Source organism: Chionomys nivalis, chromosome 23 (assembly GCF_950005125.1).
Source record: "Chionomys nivalis chromosome 23, mChiNiv1.1, whole genome shotgun sequence".
In the NCBI taxonomy this organism is placed as follows: Eukaryota; Metazoa; Chordata; class Mammalia; order Rodentia; family Cricetidae; genus Chionomys; species Chionomys nivalis.
The window spans coordinates 38542069-38564806 of NC_080108.1; the positions used below are offsets into that span (position 1 = coordinate 38542069).

The 22738-nt window shown below is 43.5% G+C and overlaps 1 protein-coding gene across 3 annotated transcripts in view; it reads left to right on the forward strand.

Annotated features, from left to right (window-relative positions):
* Positions 1 to 21689, forward strand: part of Hps5 (HPS5 biogenesis of lysosomal organelles complex 2 subunit 2) — a 40472-nt gene extending 18783 nt beyond the window's left edge. For 2 of the 3 annotated variants that reach the window (XM_057756423.1, XM_057756424.1), the window contains exons 9-23: positions 892 to 980; positions 1931 to 2109; positions 2853 to 3011; positions 4044 to 4230; positions 4891 to 5014; positions 6672 to 6812; positions 7341 to 7412; positions 7680 to 8251; positions 12576 to 12696; positions 13076 to 13231; positions 14089 to 14208; positions 15089 to 15202; positions 17689 to 17795; positions 18473 to 18743; positions 20512 to 21689. In XM_057756423.1, the coding sequence (XP_057612406.1) occupies positions 892 to 980; positions 1931 to 2109; positions 2853 to 3011; positions 4044 to 4230; positions 4891 to 5014; positions 6672 to 6812; positions 7341 to 7412; positions 7680 to 8251; positions 12576 to 12696; positions 13076 to 13231; positions 14089 to 14208; positions 15089 to 15202; positions 17689 to 17795; positions 18473 to 18743; positions 20512 to 20572 (2473 nt within the window). In that variant the 3' untranslated portion in view covers positions 20573 to 21689. The remainder of the gene's footprint in view (positions 1 to 891; positions 981 to 1930; positions 2110 to 2852; positions 3012 to 4043; positions 4231 to 4890; positions 5015 to 6671; positions 6813 to 7340; positions 7413 to 7679; positions 8252 to 12575; positions 12697 to 13075; positions 13232 to 14088; positions 14209 to 15088; positions 15203 to 17688; positions 17796 to 18472; positions 18744 to 20511) is intronic. The other variant, XM_057756425.1, reaches the window with a different exon arrangement.
* Positions 21690 to 22738: the final 1049 nt, after the last annotated feature.

Below are 22738 nucleotides of genomic sequence, written 5' to 3' on the forward strand. Positions count from 1 at the left end.
TTCTGCAAAATAGACTGCAGTGCACGATGAAGCAGTGGACAAGAAGTAGCCACCTCAGGAGAAGGTGCTAGACTGTGGACTGTGGGGCATCAGGCTAGGCTGGGAGAGCACGTGTGCTTGGTAACAACCTGGCAGCCACGCGAAAGGAAGTGACGTCTATAGATATAGGGGAGACAGCTAGAGAGTCAGGGATGTGTACTGAAGAAAGGACCAGAGTTTCTGGTGGGAAATGAGGGAGAAAGTCCTGTGAGGTTCAGAGGGAAGCTCCAGCTTTGGTGGCTGCACTCTGCAGTCTAAATGTGAGGTCTTCTGCCTTCACGCTGAATAACCCTGGCATGTGATTACCTCTCTGACAAAATAGCACTTTTGTAGCTTAATGGGCCTCATTAGAGAATATAGCCGGAGCCCTTCTTAATACTTCTGGTACGGATGGACTTGGCCAGGTCTTCTTAGCCTGTGTTCACCTACATACACAGATCAAGTCAGAATTTTGCCTTTCTTGATAGGGATTCCTGAGTTGATTGACTATAAGTTACTGGTCTATTTAAAAGAGTATCTGTCTGTTTTATTGAGAAGTTGCATAAGGATCACATAATTCCCTCTTAATAGGTTTTTATTTTTCCATAGATAAGTCTCTTTTTTTCATAGAAGTTATTTGTGTTTGTGCCTGAATTTTCCCAACTTGACACCACTTGATCCTATGTTTTTATTGGGCTTAGGAAGAAGATGGTGAGGTTGAATCAGCTGGGCCACTGCTGTATTTCCTTTGTATTGTTGATTTTACTTTAATAGTCAATGAGAGATTGAGTCCAGAGAATTTTAAAGTTCTGTGCTCTAGTGTACATGAAGGTGTTTTGTTTTGTTTTTGACCTCTTTTATTTTCTCTTCCAGTGAACACTGTGTGCTGACATGGACAGAAAAAGGAATTTATATTTTCATTCCTCAGAATATTCAAGTTCTTCTTTGGAGTGAATTCAAGGGTAATTGTATTTTTCTTTCTTAAGTAACTTTTAGTCTTTTAATTGTGTGTGAAAATTAATTATATTATGATTATTTTATAATGTGAGAAGTTGAAAATGCAGGGAATAGTCATTGTATGTGACTAACAGAAAACCAGTCCCTGTACTCATGGTTGAAACCAGAAATATGGGAAAGTTTAGCATAGCTGGTAAGATAGTGCTTTGGCTTTGACTTTTAGAGTCTTTTCTGCAGAGAAAGGAGGGAGGTCATGATTGATTCACATTGATTTCTTATAGGCTTTTTTCCACTAATTGAGGATGTCCCTTGCAAATTAGTATGTTAAATTCTTTCATGGTGTTCATACCTACTCATGCAAGATTCATCCATTTATATACTTGTTAAAATCTATTCATGTGAGTGCCAGGTGGTAATTTTCTCAAATGTTATAGTCTGACTCAAAGCATACGCTCTACTTTTGTACTCCCAATTCCTTTTCACAGGAATTAGCATTTTAAAATTAGGATTTTAGATCAGAAAGCTCATTTGTTTTCTAATCTTAGAAAAGTGTCTAACTATGACTTCTTCATTGAAGTACAAGTATGAAAAGAAATGAAACTACACTGAGCCGAATCATTTTTTCCAGGACAGGGTTTCTCTGTGTAGCCTTGGCTGTTCTGAAACTCACTCTGCAGACCAGACTGGCCTGGAACTCACAAGATCCTCCTCCTGCCTCTGCCTCCTGAGGGCGGGGATTAAAGGCATGCCCTACCACAGCTTGGCGAGCAAAATCTTATTTAAGATTTTTGTAAGTATGATTTTAGCCCATGTAAAAATTATAGGGTTTCCCTTCCACTGCTGGGGATCAAGAGTGGGGCAAGAGCCCAATCGCTAAGCTGCTTCCCCAGAAAAAGAGCAAGAGGTATTTGATTAATGTCTTGTCTGTTCGCCTTTGTGTTTTTGTTTTTTGTAGATATTCAGGATGTAGCTGTCTACAAGAATGAGTTGTTCTGTTTACACTTTAATGGGAAAATCTCCCATCTTTCCCTGTTGTCTGTTGAGCGCTGTGTGGAACGCCTATTAAGGAGAGGCCTGTGGGACCTGGCTGCTCGCACGTGCTGTCTCTTCCAGAATTCTATCATTACCAGCAGAGTGAGTTAGAGCTTACCTGTGATTGTTACTTATGGGTTGTTCAAACCATCCTAGCTTTCAGGATTGCTATAAAGTTGCTTATCTTTATTAACTGTTCTGTATGACTTACACATGTAAAGTCTTCAAAGAAAGCTTGGCAGTTATATCTGTGAAGGGTAATAAAGATGGTGAATTTTTTGGTTTTAAGAAAATATCAGAGCTGGGTGTGGTGGTGCATGCCAACACTTGGGAGACAGGCAGGTGGATCTATGTGAGTTTGAGACCAGCCTGGTCTACAAAGTGAGTTCAAGGACAGTAAGGACTAGCAGGGTCTCTAAATCCTGTTTTGAAAAACAAAAAGCAGCCGGGCGATGGTGGCGCCTGCCTTTAATCCCAGCACTCGGGAGGCAGAGGCAGGCGGATCTCTGTGAGTTCGAGACCAGCCTGGTCTACAGAGCTAGTTCCAGGACAGGCTCCAAAGCCACAGAGAAACCCTGTCTTGAAAAACAAAAAAACAAAAACAAAAACAAAAAAAAAATTCAGATTAGTTTACAAATATTTTAATTTCAGAGCTTGATTTAAAGAGGATGATTGTGCATATGGTAACTCTTAATATATAATATGTACTGATTAAGTCTTGCTAGCTTACTAAACCTCAAAATACCTGTGAAGGCTTATTCTTGTGTGAGTACTGTGGCTGTTTAGATATAGATGTGGCTGTAAACAGTAAGCTGTTCTCTTGGGATTTTTTATCCTTTTATTAGGCAAGAAAAACACTGACCGCAGATAAATTAGAGCGTTTGAAATCGCAGCTGGACCTTGTAACCTGCAGTGAACTAATTTCTCACCTGGATGAACTGGTCTTAAAACTTGAGCCTTTGGATTCAGCTTGCAGCAGTAGAAGAAGCTCCATTTCATCACACGTGCGTGCTTTTCTTTTTAGCTTATTTGTTTAGTATGTGTGTGTTGGGGGAGAGGACATGCACATGCCAGCAAACACAAATGGAGGTCTGAGGCCAGCTGTCAGGAATCAGCTCTTTCCTTCCTCCATCTGAGTCCTGAGGATTGAACTCAGGTCATTATACATAGCATCAGGTGCCTTTACCCACTAAGCCATTCTGCCAGTCCAGTAAGTCCTTTATGAGTTTTTGGATCTTGCAGGGAAATGAACAAGTCCAAGGATCTGTTTTGCTTTCCATGGAGTAATTTTTTGGGGAAAGTGTCATGGAGATGTCAGCTTTTTTTTGTTACTTTTCAGACTCCCTGAGCTGAACACTTTGTAAGAAGGGAAAGCTTATTTTGGTGTGTGGTTTGAGAAAGTTTAGTACATGGTTAGCTGGTATTGTCCACTAGGCCTTTGGCAAGAAGAACATGGTAGAAGAAAGCTGCTCACCTAATGATATCCAGGAGCTGAGAGAAACGAGGAGGGAATGGTCCCAGTATCACATTTAAGAGCATACCTCTAGTATCCCAACTTTCCACTGCGCCCTACCTCTGAAGGTTTGCCACCTCCCAGTGGCACCATAGAATCCAAAATATAGCAGGAGAGCTTTCTCCCATGATGGGCAGCTAAGGAAAGTCAGGTGTGTTTTGAAGCTGCATTTGTTTATGTCACTGTTTACTGCCTGCCGTTCCCAAATGCCCTTCACATAGCTTCCTGTCTAGGTGGGGTGGCTTTCAGGCTGGGATTTCAGATGTTTTCTGTCACCTGAGGTCTCAGTGCTACTCAGGACTGTCTCATTTCAACTCCCTTCCTCACTGCCTGCTTTCCAAAGCCAAGCCGAGAATTTGGTGGAAGACATGGTGTCACTTGCTCGGTGCCCGCACTCTCCACTAGTGTGTGCTGGTAACTGTAGTTGACTGCTGACCTCTGGCCCAGTGTTGGTCTTATTCTGAAAAAGGTGTTGCTTACACAGAAGAACGTTGATTTTGAGGGGAATTCTTTTCATATTTAGGAAAGTTTTAGCATCTTGGACTCTGGTATTTATCGGATCATCAGCAGTAGAAGAGGCAGTCAGTCCGAAGAAGACTCTTGCTCCCTTCACAGTCAGACCTTCTCAGAAGACGAAAGACTTCGAGAATTCGCCTCACCCCAGGAAGAAGAACAGCCAGAGCAGGACTGTGGAGCAAACAGAAATGACGGTGATGAGTGCATCTCTTGTTGGTCACTGATGAGGGACAGTGCTCTCTGTGAATTGACAGGATAATCTTATGCAGAGAGTTTCTGTCAGTTATGAGTAAATTTTAAGGTATTAGAGACTAGCCACCTATAGATCTGCTGGTCACTCGGAGATAGTGATGTGTAGGTTGTTTTTAACCTCTTGTTTGGACTAACATTTGTAAAGTGTCTAATTTGGTTCATGTATCAAAATGCTGGACAGGTTAAGACTGATCATTAGCCAAAAATAATGAATACTTTTTTTTAACCATAACTAACCACATTATTTTCCACCAGGAATGAAAGATAGCTCCAGTTTTGGGAGCCATTGCCTTCCCTTTTCAATGTTCCAGCATTCCTGTGACGGAACTGTTGAGAAGAGATTAGTAGAAACTCTAAACTACCTTTGTGACTTGTGGGGATACAGGGTTAGTAGTTGATAAAGGTACCTGGCTCAGTGTTTCATGTGGACCATCCATGCATCCCAGAAACCTGTGTTCTGTGCTCATTTGTATCTGGGTCAGTTATGATTTTGGTACTGTATTCTTCATTTCCTTTGGTTTATTCATTGCGAATTTGTTTAGCTTTGTATAAAAAGCTTTCATGTGATTAGATGTTTATTTCTCCCTGGTTCTGTTCATTAGACAATGTTTCCCATGGCCCAGTGATGTCTGAGACAGAGAAGAGTGAAGCTTTTTTGCCCTTCAGCATTCCACTGCCATTTCGTTCCCCATCTCCGCTGGTGTCTCTTCAGGCTGTTAAAGAAAGGTGAATGAGCCAGCCATGCCACTTTGCTTCAGTTGTCACATGACATACTGAGAAGGAGAAGGCATTTTAAATGTTAAATAGAAGGTCTCACGCTATTTCTCTAATAATCTGTTAATGTGAACTGTGTTTTCCCCTTTTAACCTTGGGTGAACTGAGTGTTCCTCTTCATTTGTGTAGCTGAGTAGTTTAGTCGTACATGAGCCCCTACTCCTGCCACAGACGTGGCACAACTAAGTATGTTAGCCTCTTCCCTGGTGTACGCCATAGTGTGTCCACGCGGAGGTGGAGGACAACTTCATCTCATCAGTTCTTTCCTTCTCCGTGTGGAGTCTAGGGATCTGACTCATCTTGTCAGGCTTGGTGGCAAGTGCCTTTACCTGCTCAGCCCCTCTCTGGCCCATTTAGTCTTTTCTGTGTGTGTGAAGATTTATCTATTTGTATTGATGTGTGTGAACTTGTGTGAGTTCATTTACACCATGCTGCCTGGAACTGGAGTCACAAGCAGTTGTGAACCTTTATATGGGTACTGGGAACTGAACCAAGGTTCTCTAAAAGAGTAGCAAACACCCTATACCAGCTGAGGTGTCTTTCTGGCCTATTAGTTATTTCTTGATCCTTTCTCACTTACTGGGTTAATCTGCAGGATTTTCCCCCTTCTTGAGACGTGTTCTTACTATGTAGCTCTAGCTGGTATGGAACTCCATATGTAGACCAGCCTGGCCTCAAACTACGGAGATCTACCTGCTTCTGCCTCCTGAGTGCTGGGGTTAAAAGCACACCACCACATCTGGGAGAACTGGAGATTTTATGAACATTAATTACTGTGTGTATGTCTGTGAGAGGATGTCAGATCCCCTGTAACTGAAGTTAGACAGTTGTAAACTGCCATATGGGCGACTGGAATTGAACCTGCATCCTCTGGAAAAGCAGCCAATGTTCTTAACCGCTGATCCATCTCTCCAGCCCTTGAGAATTGGAGATTTTTAAAAAATTTTTATTTATATTTTATGTATGAGTGCTCCTCATATATACCTGCATGCTAGAAGAGAACATCAGACATCAGATCCTATTATACATGGTTGTGAGCCACCATCTGGTTGCTAGGAATTGAACTCAGGACCTCTGAAAGAGCACCCAGTGCTCTTAACCATTGAGCCATCTTTCTAGTCCCAGAACTGGAGATATTTGAGAATTCTTTCTAATCTGTGTATGAAACCAATCTTGGCACTGATAATGAGAGAGAAGATGTATCTTCTGCCCAGCTACTTGCCTGTGTCCTGCTGGGTGCACATTCTTCCTGTAGAAGGGTCTGTTCCTTATTATTCTCTGATCAGGAAGTGACTGATGATCACATGCTTAACTGAGTTGAAAGAGACATTACATTGAAGAGACAACTGCCCTAGAAACCTACCCTTTAGCAGTGACTCACTGGCCTCAGGACAGCTTTACAAACACAGTGAGGCATCTTACTGTAAGTTTATATGAGCCTCATGTGAAATGGGGTTGCTCAGAGAAATTGTTTTAAGTAACCTGTCTTGTTGTTAAACTCAAGCTGGCTATGTAGTACTAATGGAAACAGGAACGGCAGGAACCAGATTTTTCACTCTTGACAGTGTTGATAAATTTTCATGTTAGGTTTTTGATATTTGACTTCCAGTGTTTCTTGCTTTGTACGTAAAACAACTGAGAAGATTGGCACCCTTCACGCAAGCCCGGAGCTGAAAGAGACATTTGAATCCAAGGATGTTGACCAAGAGGAAGTGAATGCAGTTACCTGCCGTCTAGAGGAAGACGCTGAGTAAGCCTTATGTCAGAGTCTGAAATGCTAGACCACTGTCAGTGTGAATGTGTCAGAGACTGTACTGTGAGAGACCCTGTATGTATGACGCTGCTCACTGAAGATTGTTGTGTAGCTCAGAAACTGTAAATTCTAGTTTACGAGGAATTAACTCTGTTGAGACAGGGTTTTAGTTTTGTATCTCATTCACCTTTCTCCCTCTCTGTCATCTGTCACCTTCCTGGAATGTCAGAGGAGTGTTAGATTAAGAGGAGGTGGCTGAGATCCAGGTCCTGTCCTAGCTTTTCTGAATAGCTTAAACTCTAAGTCATTAATGCTACCTGGCCTGTCAGCTCTAGGCCATGCTATCCCTTAGTGAATAGAGACGGAACGTTTGGTAAAGATAGCAGGGAGTAAGAGACTCCAAGGCGGTGTGACATGTGGTACACTCGCCATTTAGTAAGCAGTAGACAGAAGGCTTGGTCTAAGAAAGCTCTGGTTGCCCCTAATGCTTGTGAATAGGATTATTTCTTTTTCATGCTTTTCTAGGGAGAAAGAAATTAGTCAACTTCCTGAAGAAGACAGGCTTCAAGAACTCAGAGCAGGGACAGCGGAAGCAATGTGAGTGTGGAGGATTTACCATGAGTGGGGTTGGCCTTGGGCAGTATCAGTAGGTCAGAGGTATTTGCCATGGATGTACAGGAGTCAGTAACGAACTCCAGAGGTGGTGATGTCTGTCTCGTTGGACTTTTGGGATAATTGTCATTTAAAGAACTCAAAAGCAACATTTATTCTAGAGGAGTATGCTTTATCAGTTAGGTTTGTTCTAAAATAATCTAATTTTTAAAAACAAATGAGACAATGTTCACATTCATCTGTTTTGCATAGGACCAAGTTACTGGACCCTCTGGTTTTATTTGAACCCAAGTCACTAAGAACAGTTTTACAGAAATGGCTTTCACAATTAGAGAAAACGTTCGCCTTGAATGGCTCTGCTGGCATTTCCTGTAGCAGCAGTCTGCCTGTGAGCCCGGATGTGCACCTCCTTAGTGAGTCAGAAGAGAGAGGATTAGATGAAGACAGTGAAGAAGAAAAGAGGAATTCTTTAGGCGTTGAAGAAACTGGTGGTCATACAGCCTGTGAATCTGTAAGCAGCCTCAGTGAGCCCTTGGGCGACATTTTTCGAGTGTATTCTCCATATACCATATCAAACAGTCTTCAGAAAGACCTGGCAGAATTGACAACGCTGTGTTTGGAACTAGGTGTGCTGACTTCTGTAGTGGACAGCACAGGTGGACATGTGGACTGTGCTTTACAGCAGCTCTCTCCTGAGGTCCTGGCTTGCCGTTTCCTGAAGAAGTATTTTTTTCTCCTGGACTTGAAGAGAGCAAGGGAGAGTATCAAGCTAAGTTACACCAACAGCCCTTGTGTTTGGGACACTTTTGTTGACGGACTGAAAGGTAATAGTCAGATGTCATTACCACTTGTAGAGGTGTTTATAATGTGCAGGCTTGACAAAGACTTGAGTAGAAAACTTACCTCTGCTGACCAGCACTCCCTTTTGTTTTCTATCCATTTCTCTCTCTCTCTCTCTCTCTCTCTCTCTCTCTCTCTCTCTCTCTCTCTCTCTCTTCTTTCTTTCTTTCGACAAGGTTTCTTTGTGTAACACCCTGGAACATGCTTTGTAGATCAGGCTGGCTTGAACTCACAGAGATCCGCCTGCCTTTGTCTCCTGAGTGCTGGAATTAAAGGCAAGTGCTCCCACTGCCCAACTATTGACTCCTTTAAAAAAGTATTTATTTGTTCCAGGATGGCCAGGGCTACACAGAAAAACCCTGTCTTGAAAAAACAAACAAACAAAAACAAACAGCAAAAGAAACAAAAAAATCATTTGTATTTTTTGTATGTATATGTGTCTCTTGTCTCTTTGTATATATTCCATATAATGCAGTGCTTGAAGAAGCCAGAAGAGAGCATCAGATCCCCTGAAGTAGGGGTTACAGGTGGTTGTGGGTGGATGAAAACAAAACCTATGTCCTCCTCAAGAGCAGCAAGTACTTCTAACTGAGTCAGCTCTCCAGCCCCTCCAGTCTTTTTAAATTTTTTATTTGTATGTGTGAATGTATGTATGTATGCATGCATATGCCTGCATATATATGTGAATGTATCATGGCACAATTTTAGAGATCATAAGACAATTCTGGAATCAGTTCTGTCCTTCCACCATGTGGGTCCCCAGAATTGAACTCAGGTATCATCAGACTTGGTGGCAAGCATCTTTTTCCACTAAGCCATCTCAATGGCCCTGTGTTCTACCCATTTAAGCTTTAATAGTTCTTCAAACATTGACTTTTTTTTTTTTTTTTTTTTTTTTTTGGTTTTTCGAGACAGGGTTTCTCTGTAGCTTTGGTGCCTGTCCCAGAACTAGCTCTTGTAGACCAGGCTGGCCTCGAACTCCCAGAGGTCCGCCTGCCTCTGCCTCCCGAGTGCTGGGATTAAAGGCGTGCGCCACTAGTGCTCCGGCTTGGATGCAGTTCACACTAGCTGCTGTTTACCTGTACAGATTTGTATTCATACCTGTTGCTCTTCTCTGCTGCCTTACCCTATTTTTGAAGTTTTTTTTTTTTTTTTTTTTTTTTTGCCTTCAAAATTCTGCTTGAGTAACAGAAGCCACATTGACTATAGCTTGTATTGTGACAATGAGTTGTGACATTAAACACAATTTTTCTTCATTGCCCAGTCAGTTGCCACAGGTAGTGACATACTTGCCTGCTATCTCACTTGAAGGTCTTTTGGCTTCCTTGAAAATACATCCACAGTTACAGTTCTGCTTCAGGTCACATACAGCAGCTTAAGAGCACAGGTTGTGTTTATGTGACATAAGCAAGATACTTGTTTTCAAATAGTTAGAATGCTGACAGCAGCACTCCTAACTTAAATTGCATCTTTTCCCTTTGTGGTCAACTTCAACCTTTATCCCAGAAATTGGCAGGAAAGTCTGTGAGTGCTTGGTGACCACTATACCAGTCCTAGCTAGAGCATGCAGTGTGCAGCCGAAGTCATGGGTACTGGCATGAAGCCGCTCTTGTGTCCCCAGCTCTTTAAGTTCTTGTCTGACACAGTCAAATGGAAAGCAGCATGGGGGCAATTGTTCTCTTTTTAGTAGAAGCTGAAAATTGACTTTAGACAGGTGTCACCTGTCTGATAATATTTCAGTTATGGACTGTGTGGTTTTGTTGTTTTGTTTTGTCTTTAATGGTTTTGAGGATCAGAGAGATGTTTATGAGGGCAAAAGCACTTGCTGTACAAGGCTGGAACTGTGACTCCCATCTCCAGAACTCATATTAAGATGGAAAGAGAGAACACTCTCCACCATGTGTTCATATACATGCTGTGGCGTGCATTCCCTCCCACACATGCAAACACATCACACGCATGCACATAAGCACACACACTGATAATAAGTACGGGTATTTTCTAGGTTACCACAGACAGTAAAGGGTTTCATCATGACATTGTCATATATGTGTCATCATCTATTTTCTCCTTCATTTCCTACCTTTTTCCTCCTTCCAGCTGATGCCTTTCCTCCTGTTTAGTTCCCTTCTGTTCTATTGCTCTCTCTGTGTCAATATAAGAGAGAACATATGGCATTTGTCTTTTTGAGTCTGACTTGTTTTGCTTAACATGATTTCCAATTGCAGTCATTTTCCCACAGATGTCTTAATTGCGTTTTCCTTTATGACTACATAAATTCTATCTTTATATGTACCATCTTTTTACTCATTCATCTGCTGATGGACATGCAGGCTTGTTCAGTTTCTTAGCCGTTGTGAACACTGCAGCTACGACAGATCAGCTGGTGTCTTGGTGTGTTGACTTGGGATCTTCGGGGTGAATGCCCAGCAGTGGTGCACCCGGGTCATACGGCAGATCCAGTTCCAGCTTTGTGAGAAAACTGTAAATTGTTATAGCGACTGACAGTTTGCACTCCTGCCCCAGTGAGTGAGCCCTTCTTTTCCCGCATCACAACAAGCTGACTGTTTTCTTGATGGAAGGCAGGTTCTGAAACTATTCTTGATTATGTGTCTTAGCACCACTGAAAACTACTGGGGAAAAAAAATCTCATTTTACGTTAGAGTCATACCCTTTCTCTCTTGCTCTCTTTCTTTCTCTCTTTTTCTTCATCCTTTCTTTCCTCCCTCCCTCCTTTCCTCCCCCTTCCCTCCCTCCTTCCCTCCTTCTCTCTCTTTCTTTCTTGACAGCGTCTCTCCACAGAGTCCTGGCTGTCCTGTAGCTCACTACATAGACCAGGCTGGCCTCAAACTCATGAGATCTGCCTGCCTCTGCCTTCTGAGTGCTGGGATTAAAGGTGTGCCACTACACTTGGCCTTTTCTCTTTTTAACCCTAAAGAGATTTGTAACAAGATTGTAACTCACTTCATTCAGTAAGTTTACCTGTAAATGATTTCTGGCTGCTCCTCAAAGTCAATTCTTCCTACTTAGGATGAATATTTCCTTGAATATTGTTTTTAATTTTGTTTTGGTTTCATTTTTAAAGGTGAACTATTTTTAAATCAACTTTACTGAGTTTATTTCTAAGAGATGATATGGGAATACTAATTCTGTAAAACTTGAGAAATTTGGCATTGATAATAGAGATATCTGGCTTGTGATACACACACACACAGAAACATATACACATGCACACACATACCACAAACACACACAGATACATACATACACATATGTATATATATGGTACACAGCCTATTATCCTATTTTTCAAGCATAGTAGAGACTATTTGTTCTCTGAAAATTTCAGTACATGAGTCTGAAGAGGAGAAGCTAAGTGCTAGTGCTTGCTGCTCTTGTAGAGGACCTGAGTTTGATTCCTAGCATCCACATCAAATAGCTTATAACTCCAGCTCCAGGGGATCCAGTGCTCTCTTCTGATCTCTAGGTACCCCAGCACACACATATACAAAATAAAAATTCTAGTGAGTTTTACTTCCCAATTTAACTTTATGGCTTTAAAAAGTTGAGATTTTATCCTGTCAGGTTCTGTTTTTGTCTCCTGCAGTGCTTAACAAATATTGGGGTGACACTAGTGGGGGACAGTAGGGTGTGGTGAAGATGGTTAAATGAATGTGTGCAGGAACACTTGCAGCACAGAGGTGTGGTGAAGATGGTCAAATGAATGTGTGCAGGAACACTTGCAGCACAGAGGTGTGGTGAAGATGGTCAAATGAATGTGTGCAGGAACACTTGCAGCACAGAGGTGTGGTGAAGATGGTCAAATGAATGTGTGCAGGAACACTTGCAGCACAGAGGTGTGGTGAAGATGGTCAAATGAATGTGTGCAAGAACACTTGCAACAAAGAGGTGTGGTGAAGATGGTCAAATGAATGTGTGCAGGAACACTTGCAGCACAGAGGTGTGGTGAAGATGGTCAAATGAATGTGTGCAGGAACACTTGCAGCACAGAGGTGTGGTGAAGATGGTCAAATGAATGTGTGCAGGAACACTTGCAGCACAGAGGTGTGGTGAAGATGGTCAAATGAATGTGTGCAGGAACACTTGCAGCACAGAGGTGTGGTGAAGATGGTCAAATGAATGTGTGCAGGAACACTTGCAGCACAGAGGTGTGGTGAAGATGGTCAAATGAATGTGTGCAGGAACACTTGCAGCACAGAGGTGTGGTGAAGATGGTCAAATGAATGTGTGCAGGAACACTTGCAGCACAGAGGTGAAGGGAAAGGCTGCTTTTTTCTTTCTTTTCAGAAGTGGCAAGTTCTAATCCTGCATACACGGAGATGGAAGACAGAGACCTGCCTACAGCATTACAGTTCCTGGATGGCTCGGTCCCTTCAGATAGCCCCTTGTTGATCGCGTTTGCCACCCGGTGGGTAGTCTTGTACATTGTTTGTGGGACCCTAAACATTTGCAATGTTCTTATGGGTTAGTATCTAAAGTTTGGCGCATTTGCATATACAGCTTCTTCTTCTTCTTTTTTTTTTTTTTCCGAGACAGGGTTTCTCTGTGCAACAGCGCTAGCTGTTCTTGAGCTAGCTGTTGTAGACCAGACTGGCCTTGAACTCACAGAGATCCACCTGTCTCCTCTTCCCAAGTGCTGGGATTAAAGACATGTGCCACCACTGCCTGGCTTTTTGTGCAGCTTCTTATTAGAATATTTATTTTTATTTCTAATGAGTCCATAGTATAACCAAATCAGTATCATATGGCATTGAAGTTGGAGACTAATGTGCTGTTTTCAAATACAGATTGTATGATAGGTTTGGGGAGTCTGCCCTTCGAGCCTTCATCAAGTTTTACCCGTCCATCTCGCCTTCAGACATCGCACAGCTTTGCCGTCATCATCCAGCTCAGTTTTTGGCCTATCTCGACAGTCTGGTGAAGTCAAGGCCTGAAGATCAGTGGTGAGAAGGCGTGTGTAGTCTCTGTTCTAGGTGGAGCGTTGTTTCTATTGTGTGAGCTGTGGTCACATTTTCACTGCCGGCTATGAGGAGGGTGAGGCACCTACTGTGGAAGATGAGGATTTGGGCATTTTTATACCCTCAGCACACACTTCCCCTCCCCTGCCCAGCATACACCGCACTTCACCTCCTCTCTGAGAGAGTCTCAGATTCTCGGCATAACATTCAGTCCTTCATGCTGCAGAGATGCTGGCTAGGCAGTTAGGAGTGCCTGCTGCTCTTGCAGGTGACCCAGGTTCCATTCCCAGCATTCATGTGACAGCTCACAACAGTCTGTAACTCTAGTTATGGAGATCTGAGTGGCCTCATATGGTGCGCATAGGTGCAGGCAACACACACACATAAAATAAAAATAAATAATCTTCAAAAAGAAAATAAATTCTTGATTCAACAGGACTTCATGCAAAGCAGACAAGATTTTTATTCCCCTGCCAGTGAGTGCTTTTCATTACAGTACCTGGCTGTCAGGAGTGGATTTCTGTTCCTGCTTCCTTTCTTTCAGGCTGGGCCATCATTTGTCCTCTCCATGGCAGTCAGCTCCCGTTTAGTTATATGACTGGAGAGTCTTCCTTTCCCTGTGTTCGCCACTGGGCCCCCCCTCCTTCCCCACTGTCTCCTTCCCCCACCCCTTTCCCTGCCTCTCTAGCTTTTCCTTATCGCCGTACACCTGGGTTACTCATTAGTAGACTGGTGCTCTCACCAGAGGAGACTCCAAGTTGTCCTTTATAGTCGTCTTTACATCCACCTCCTTTGTTTTCTCTCGTGAAAATGAATAGTTTCCACCCCCTCTTGCCCCCCAGGCCATCCTTCCTTGAGTTCCTTCTACAACCGGAATCTTTAAGACTTGACTGGCTGCTTTTGGCAGTGTCCCATGACGCTCCGCCAAGCACAAGTACAGTAGATGATGAAGGACATCCCAGGTAAGCAGTCCTCCTCTGTGGACCTCCCTCAGAGTGGAACTTAATTTCCCCCCGTAGTGTTCGGCCTCCCTTCAGGAACAGCAGTAGAAAAGCTGAACCAGGTACTGGGAGCATCAAGATTGTGTATCCATGTACATCCTAGTGGTTCTGAACAGTGTGAGGTTGTGGCCCTGTAAGAATCTCACAGTTCCTTTCAGAAAAATGCACATTCATGTAAAAATTTGCACATAACGTCAAAGAATTAAACTGGTCTCCCTGCAGCTCTTTTGGAGACCCACAGTGACCCCTGGATTGGCCGGTTTTAAAGAAAACAGTGTGTGTGTGTGTGTGTGTGTGTGTGTGTGTGTGTGAGTGTGCGTGTGTGTGCATGTGCATGCATGTATGTTTTCTTTCAAAAGACATGTCAATTAATTTGTGAATTTACCCGGAGGATTTGAAAAAATAGAATCTGCAAATAAAATGACCAGTACATGACTCAGTCTTGTATTCTCCCCAAGGGAAGCCTTTCGAAAGCAGTGCCTCTGGCCAAATGCCTAATTTATTTGACTTACTCCTCAAAAACCCTAGGAAGATAGCAGTGGCTGTGGGTGGTGGAATCAAGGATTAGGATTAAATTGGATTAAATCAGAATTAGAACTAAACTCAGTACCTGCATGCTAGGCAGATACAGCCCCAGGCCCCATTTCTGTTTGTTATTTCATTTTGAGATGAATGAGAGATAAAAATATAGTTATGTTTAAATTTTTAAGGAGTAAAATAGAAATATTTGGAATCTATAATCGTGGTAATGCCTCAGCTGCAGTCTTTCCTATTAGATGACTATGAAGAACTTTCCAGAATTTGTTTCCTGTCTAATTTCCTGCATTTTTTCATTTCATAGGCCCCATTCACATTTGCTTTCCTGGGGTTATAGTCAGTTGATTCTTCTTCTGATTAAACTTCCTGCAGACTTTACAACCAAAGAGAAAATGACTGACATCTGTAGGTGCTATGGGTAAGTGAGGATGTTTACAGATTGGGATCCAGAAATACCCTCTAGTCAGGGTCCTGCACTTCTGTGCTCTATTTTGTGCAAGGATTCTATTTGATGCTTAAATGTACCTTTTTTAATACTAACATTTTTACTTTCTGTGTGTGGCCGTTTTGCCTGAATGAATATCTGTGCACCACAGAGTCCAGAAGAGGGCATCAGGACTTCCTGGGACTGGAGTTACAGACAGTTGTGATCCAGCCAGGTCCTCTGCAAGAGCAGCCAATGAGCTTAACTCCTGAGCTGTCTTTCTAGCCCATGATTTAAGGGATAGTATTTAGGTGCTCATACTCCCTCTGCTCAGTTGCTGAGCCAGTTCCCCCCACACCAGTTACAACAGATAAAAGACTTCCCAGAAGGGAGAGATCAGGATGGGTTTCCTGGTGAAGGGCTCAGGAGGAAGGGGGATTGGCAGTCAGCCCTGAAGGCTGAGGAGTGGGGTGAGTCTGCTAAGGGAAGCAGGACGGGGTGAAAACCTGACACTGCTGATGGAGGGTAGCTCACTGGCGGGTGCCCTCTGCTTCTGCTCCTGCTGATGGAGGGTAGCTCACTGGCGGGTGCCCTCTGCTTCTGCTCCTGCTGATGGAGGGTAGCTCACTGGCGGGTGCCCTCTGCTTCTGCTCCGTTAGAGGGAGTTCATGCAGTGCAGCTGTGTGATACTTACTCATTGACTGGGCGGTGGCAGCTGGTGAGGTCATGAGATACTCTTTGGAACTTAAACAATAAATAGTCGTTTGTTTTATTTTTAATTTAATTTTGGGGGGCGGCAAGTGCATGCTATGTCACCTGTGTGGAAGTCAGAACAGCCTTCTAGTGTTGGTTCTCTTGCGCCGTATGAGTTCGAGGGATAGAACTCGGGCAGTCAAGGTTGGCAGCATGTCCGCTAACCTGCCGACCCACCTCTCTGGCCGTCTTTCAGACTCCCTGGAGATTATTTCTAGTGCTGTCCATGAGAAAGGAAAGCCTGCAGGAAGAGGTTGTGTGAATTATTGCAGGATGAAGGGTTGGTGATTAGGAAGCACCAAGGAGAGTCCATGGACTGGGATTTGGAGACACATTCTGTTTTTGTATTGAATGGTAAAACCTAAAAAATAGGGGTAGTGATATGGTTCAGGGGTTAAGAGCACTGGCTACTCTTCCAGAGGGTCTAGGTTTGATTTTCAGCACAACCGTCTGTAGCTCCAATTCCAGTGGATCTGATATCTTCTTCTAGCCTCCCCAGGCATCAGGCATGCATATGGAACATGCAGGCAAGGTAGCCTTATACATAATGAAAATAAAATTGAAAAACAAAACTACTTACAAAGTACATAAAGCTTTGTTTCTTACTCACACTAGATCCAGGCTGTCGAGTAGAAGTTTGTGTGATGATGGAAATCTTGTACTGCACTGCCCTCTAGCCACATGTGATCACCAAGTTTTAATTACAAAGCTGACTTTTAGAGACTGGAGAGATGGTTCGGTGATTAAGAACACTTGCTGCTCATGCAAAAGATTTAGTTTCAATTCCCAGCTACGTGGAGGTTCGTAACTGAAGTAATTCTAGACCTAGGGGATCTGATGCCTTCTTCTGACCTTTGGGGACACCAGAGTCGTACATTATGCACAAACATATATCTAGACAAACATATATACACATAATATACAAATAAATCTTGAGTTGTGTGGTGGTGGTGCACACCTTTAATCCCAGCACTTGGGAGGCAGACACAGAGGCCTCTTTGGCCTACAGTCAGCTCTTTGTGAGTTTGAGGCCAGCTTGGCCTACAAAGTGAGTTTCAGGACACCCAGAGCTATACAGAAAAACCCTATCTTGAAAAAAAATCAAACAAATACAAAGCAGTAAAGCAGTAAATACATACATACATACATACATACATACATACATACATACGTAAATCTTGGGATTGGGAAGATGGCTCAGGGGTTAAGAGTACTTTCTAGAGAGCCCAGGTTCAATTCCCAGCACTCACGTGGCAGTTCACAGCTGTCTCTAACTCCAGTTCCAGGGAATCCAGTACCTACTTTTGGACTCCTTGGGCAACAGGCACATGTGATACTCAGACATACATTTAAACAAAATACCTATACACATAAAAAATTTTAAAGTTTTTAAAAATAGATAAATCTGAAAAAAAAGACTTCAGAGCCAGAGGGTGGTGATGCACGCCTTTAATCCCAGCACTCAGGAGGCAGAGGCAGGCGGATCTCTGAGTTTGAGGCCACCCTGGCCTATAGAGCGAGTTCCAAGACAGCCTGAACTACATAGAGAAACCCTGTCTCTGGAAACAAACAAACAAAAACAATTATTGTAACAACAAATTAACTCTGAGTTTTAATCTTTATTTACTTTTACCTTTAGCTTTAAGGACCACATGTGGCTAATATGAACAGTGGCATTCATAGACCTTCATGCACTTACTCCTTTTATCAACTTTGTTCCCTTTAAGTTTCTGGCCCGGATATCTTACACTGTGTCTGGAGCTGGAGAGGAGGAGGGAGGCCTTCACCACCATTGTGTATCTGAACGACATAAGTCTGATGGACAGGGACAAAGGTATAGAAATCCCACTGCTAACTCCTCGTTGTGGTGTTCTGGAAGTCTCGCCTCAGTGTTCAGCAAGCATGTTTGAACAGTTTAGTTGTTGTCTACACAATTCGGGATAGCTGTAAAAGTTGTGGGGACTTTGCCTAGTCTTTGGTGCATTACAGCATCTTTTCTGTTTAACCACTGCTTTCTGTTTTAAGCACTCTACTCCATGTTTTCATATGCTGTTGTAAAGGAGATCACTCCTGGGATGGAGTCTCACAGCTGGACCTCTGACTTTCTTCCTTGCCCACTTTAAAGCTCTTTCAGCAGCCAGAATGAGTCTGAAGGAAGAAGAGGGCTGGAATATGGCAAAGCAGGGAAGAGCACACGGTGTTCTTGCAGGGGAAGAGTTTGGTTCCCACCCACCCCCATGCTGAGTGGATCACACTCGCCTATGATCCTAGTTCCAGGGACTTTAACACCTTTTCTGCGTCTATGGACACCTGCACACGCGTTCTCACATATGTGTCTGTTCTCTTCCTTGTTGCACATCCAGAAAGTTTGAGGACGGTTTTAACTCTGTGAATTCAGAGGGTTGTGCTGAAGTGAGGAGACGCTGTTCTTGAATGTGTCTACTTTGCTGTGTTCTTACAGTTCTCATACTTCATGTATGGAGCTTGTGTGCTCTGTGTTTCTTTGTGCAGGGTGGATCCCTGAGACCTTGGAGGAATGGAAGCTTCTCTTACATCTACTACAGAACAGGAGCACAAGGCCAACTCCTCAGGAGCCACTAAATGGGAGCCTGAGTGATGGGCCTGCTCCCATCAATGTGGGGAATGTGGCACTCCTGTTAGCTAAGGCCTTGGGCCCAGATCAGGCCTGGTCACTGCTGCAGGAATGTGGTCTGGCCCTTGAGTTGTCAGCAAAGTTTACCAGAACCTGTGACATCCTGAGGATCACTGAGAGAAGGCAGAGGTAATGCCAGCCTGCTATACACTGTCTGTGGTGTCTGAGCGTGTTACTCGAGACTTTCAACAGTAGAAGATGGGAGTGCAGAGATCATGCAATCTCAAGCCCTCACTAGCTCATGAGGAGACTGAGACACATCTGCTGATTATGGTGTAAAAGAGGAGGCCAAAGTAAAATTTTACTCATTACCATGATCAGGGTACTCTTCAGGTTAGTGTGAGTGCCCCACTACCATGCACCTCAGTTCTGTAAGAATGGTATTGTTACTGGCCAGGCCTGGTAGCTTGGATCTGTGAGCTTGCCGCCTAGGAGGTCAATGCTGCAGAACCACAAGTTCAAAGACACACAGGGGATTTAGTAAAATCCATCTCAAAGGTGAAAAGGGGCTGAGCATGTAGCTCAGTGGCAGGGATTTAGTTATTATGTATGAAGCCCTGCGCTCAATATCTAGCTTAAAACACAGGGCAAAACACACACGTGTACGCGCGCGCGCACACACACATGTTGAAGGAGCTGCGGGCTGCATTCCTGCCGCCCGGCTCCCAGCCACCTGGCTAGCTTATGCCCCAAAATAATGACACACAAACTGTATTCATATAAACACTGCTTGGCCCATTTCTATTAATGTGTGTAGCACCACGAGGTGCGCCTACCAGGAAGATTCTAGCCTACATCCATCCTGGGTTGGAGCTTCATTGTGTCTGCTCTGGAGAGGGGAGGCATGGCGTCTGAGCTCACTTCCTCTTCCTCCCAGCATTCTGTTCTGTTTACTCCACCCACCTATGTTCTAACCTGTCAGGCCAAGCAGTTTCTTTATTAATTAACCAATGAAATCAACAGATTGATATGACACTCCCACATCACACACATATAAGCACACATGCACAGTTATTTTAGTTTAGTTTTTCTTTTTCTGTTTGTTGTAAAATAGATGTTGTAGAAACAGCACAAACCAAGGCAAGTGTGAAGGCACACACTTGTAATCTCAGCTCTGGGAGGTGGAGACAGAGGGTTAGCAGTTCAAGGCCAGCCTGGACTGTATGAAGAAGAAAAGGAAAAAGCAAACCCATGTGAAAATGCCATCTAGAGCATTTAGTCACTTAGTGTGTGCATGTTGCTGGGCAGCCAGTTTCCCGCATATTTTCCTCTGAATTGATGTGCCATAGCTATTAAACAGGCCTTCATTCCCAGAGCCCTGGCGACCACCATTCGACTTTGTGTTGAGTCACAGTATAGGTTTAATATCCCATAGCTCATATAGCTTGGAACATAAGCATTTCGGGTTTCAGAAATTTTTAGATTTGAGAATATTTTGGAATTTTACATTAGAGTTGCTCAACTGGTTTACATTTCCCTAACAACTGGTGATGCTGAGTGAACATTTATGCTTACTTTTATCCTTAGAGAGATAATTAAGTTCATTGCCCATTTAGAATCAGGTTGCTAGTTTGACTGTGGAATTCTACTGGTTTCTAAATGTCTAGATGCCTCTTACCAGGTGGGATCTGCATATTTTTCTCCCATTCCAGATTGCTTGTTCATTCTGTTGATCCCTTTCTTTTTTTCCAACACTGGTCATTGACCCCGAGGCCTCGTCCATGCTTGGCCATGTTCCAGTTCCCTGAGTGATGACGCCCTAGCCCCCTCTGCTGGTTTCAGCCTATGTCTTTTGACCACAGTGCTTGAATCCTCAAAAGTCTTTAGAGTTTTTGCTTTGCTATTAAGAATGAACTTGGACAACTGAATTTGCTGTTTTCTTTTTGTGGGATTTCAGAGCATTGATACAAGGCATGCTTGAGAAATGTGACCGGTTCCTCTGGTCACAGCAGGCCTAGTGGGAGATCTTCCAGGACATGGTATCATTTTGACCACATGGACTCCTGCTCCAGAACCTTCAGAGGGCCTTGTCGCAGAAGGAAAGGGGATACCTGAAACCATGCCAATACCAGAACCTGCCATGCTGCTGCAGCTGCTGTTGCCACCATCTCCACCTTGGCACGTGGCACTTGTGCCTCTGTGACCTCAAAGTTCGTCAACCAGAGTTGGTCCTGGGACAAGTTGGTTATTCACTGGGACAAGCGTGGGAGTGCTCGCTGCCATGTGTTTTCCGGCTTACACAGTGGTGTTCGCACTGTTCGTACATCAGGGAATTGTGCTCTACTGTGGCAGCTCTGTTAGGGGCGGACACTTTGTTACACGAGGACAGATAATGTTATGAACTGGAGTTCAGTACTGTTTACACTGTCTGAGGCCATCTAGAAATCACTGAGATAGGACTAGAACAATGACTTTTTCGTTGACAATATGTATTGAACGTTGAAGATTCAAACAAGAGTTTTAAATAAAATTGCCCATATCTGAGTTGAACTCAATTTAGAGTATTTTTCTAGTATTTGATATGTTTTCTATTCTAAATCTATACATATTGACTAATCATTGGAAATATATTTGTTGCAGAATTTCCTGTTGGCCTGGTGCCAGAGAGTTAGCAACTAGCACCCAGCCCCAATCCATCCTTTGTGCACAGATACCTTCTGTTGCCCTATGTGGATCTTGTCTGAGAGTTTCCCAAGGATACAAACCCTATGCAAAACTTGGTTTGGAGGAACCCAGAAAATATGATATGATTTATCGAGAGTTTTCACTTGGCTGTATTTTTGGAAGCTTCAGTCAGGTTGTTTTGAGCATAAGAAAATCAACTGGCTAACGTGTAAATATGGGAAAAGTAGTAACGCCCTGGGCGAAGGGAAAGTGCGTCAGTCCACTGAGGGTGGGGGCCCTGTGGCCGCCAAAGGCTAAGTTCATTCTAAGGGTGTCTCTCTCTGAGTCTTCATTACACAGACTTGTGAACCCACACCTGTGCTGTGACATCATGACTGTAATGTTTAAAGAGAGTTACTCAAAAGCATCATGAGCCGGTTGTGGTGGCGCACGCCGGTAGGATTTGCTGAAGGAGGCAGAGGCAGGAGGATCACGAGTTCGAGGCCAGCCTGGGCTACACATTTGGGCTGGAGAACTGGCTCAGTGGTTAAGAGCATTGCCTGCTCTTCCAAAGGTCCTGAGTTCAATACCCAGCAACCACGTGGTGGCTCACAGCCATCTATAAGGGGGGCTGGTGCCCTCTTCTGGCCTGCAGGCGTACACACAGAAAAAGAATATTGTACACATAATAAATAAATAAATTAAAAAAAAAAAAGCATCATGAACTTTTTCTTTTTTTTTTGGAAAGAGAATCTTTCTTTGTAACCCTAGCTGCCCTGGATTTTGCTAGACCAGATAATATCAGCCTGGCCCCGACCTTAAGAGATCCTCTGTCTCTGCCTTCTGAGTGTGAGTGTTAGGATTAAAGGTATGTGCCACTGGTATCACCACACACACACACATACACACACTTAAAAATTATTCTTTTTTTCTTTTGAGACAGGGTTTCTCTGTAGCTTTGGAGTCTGTCCTGGAACTAGCTCTTGTAGACCAGGCTGGTCTAGAACTCACAGAGATTCTCCTGCCTCTGCCCCCCGAGTGCTGGGATTAAAGGTGTATGCCACCCAAGAGAAAGTCAAACACTAGTATAAATTATAACAAATGATTGTATTATATAAGCCATATAAACAAATAGTCATTTATGAGGTAATAAATTCATTGGTAATAAATGATGATGGTTTCGCTTGAACAGAACATGAAGCTGAGACTTACTTCTGAGCAGTTTGCAGGAATGTGTTGGGTAAATCCAGTGTGGAATGGTGTTAGACACACTGAATAAGCAACCTCTTTCTTTTTCCCCATTAATACCAAACTAGCTGTCATACCCACCCACAACCTTGGGTATGATCTGGCCTGGTGGACTGAAGTAACTGTCAGGAAAACAAGGCTCCACAGAGTTGCTTAGAGTTTTGTGAAGCGTGGCAGTCCTTTCCTTTGGCAGCGCCCGGGTTTTGGGTCTGCCGGCTTATGCAGATTGTGAGACTGTATTGAGGTGATAAGAGCGAGCTCTCTTTCACTTT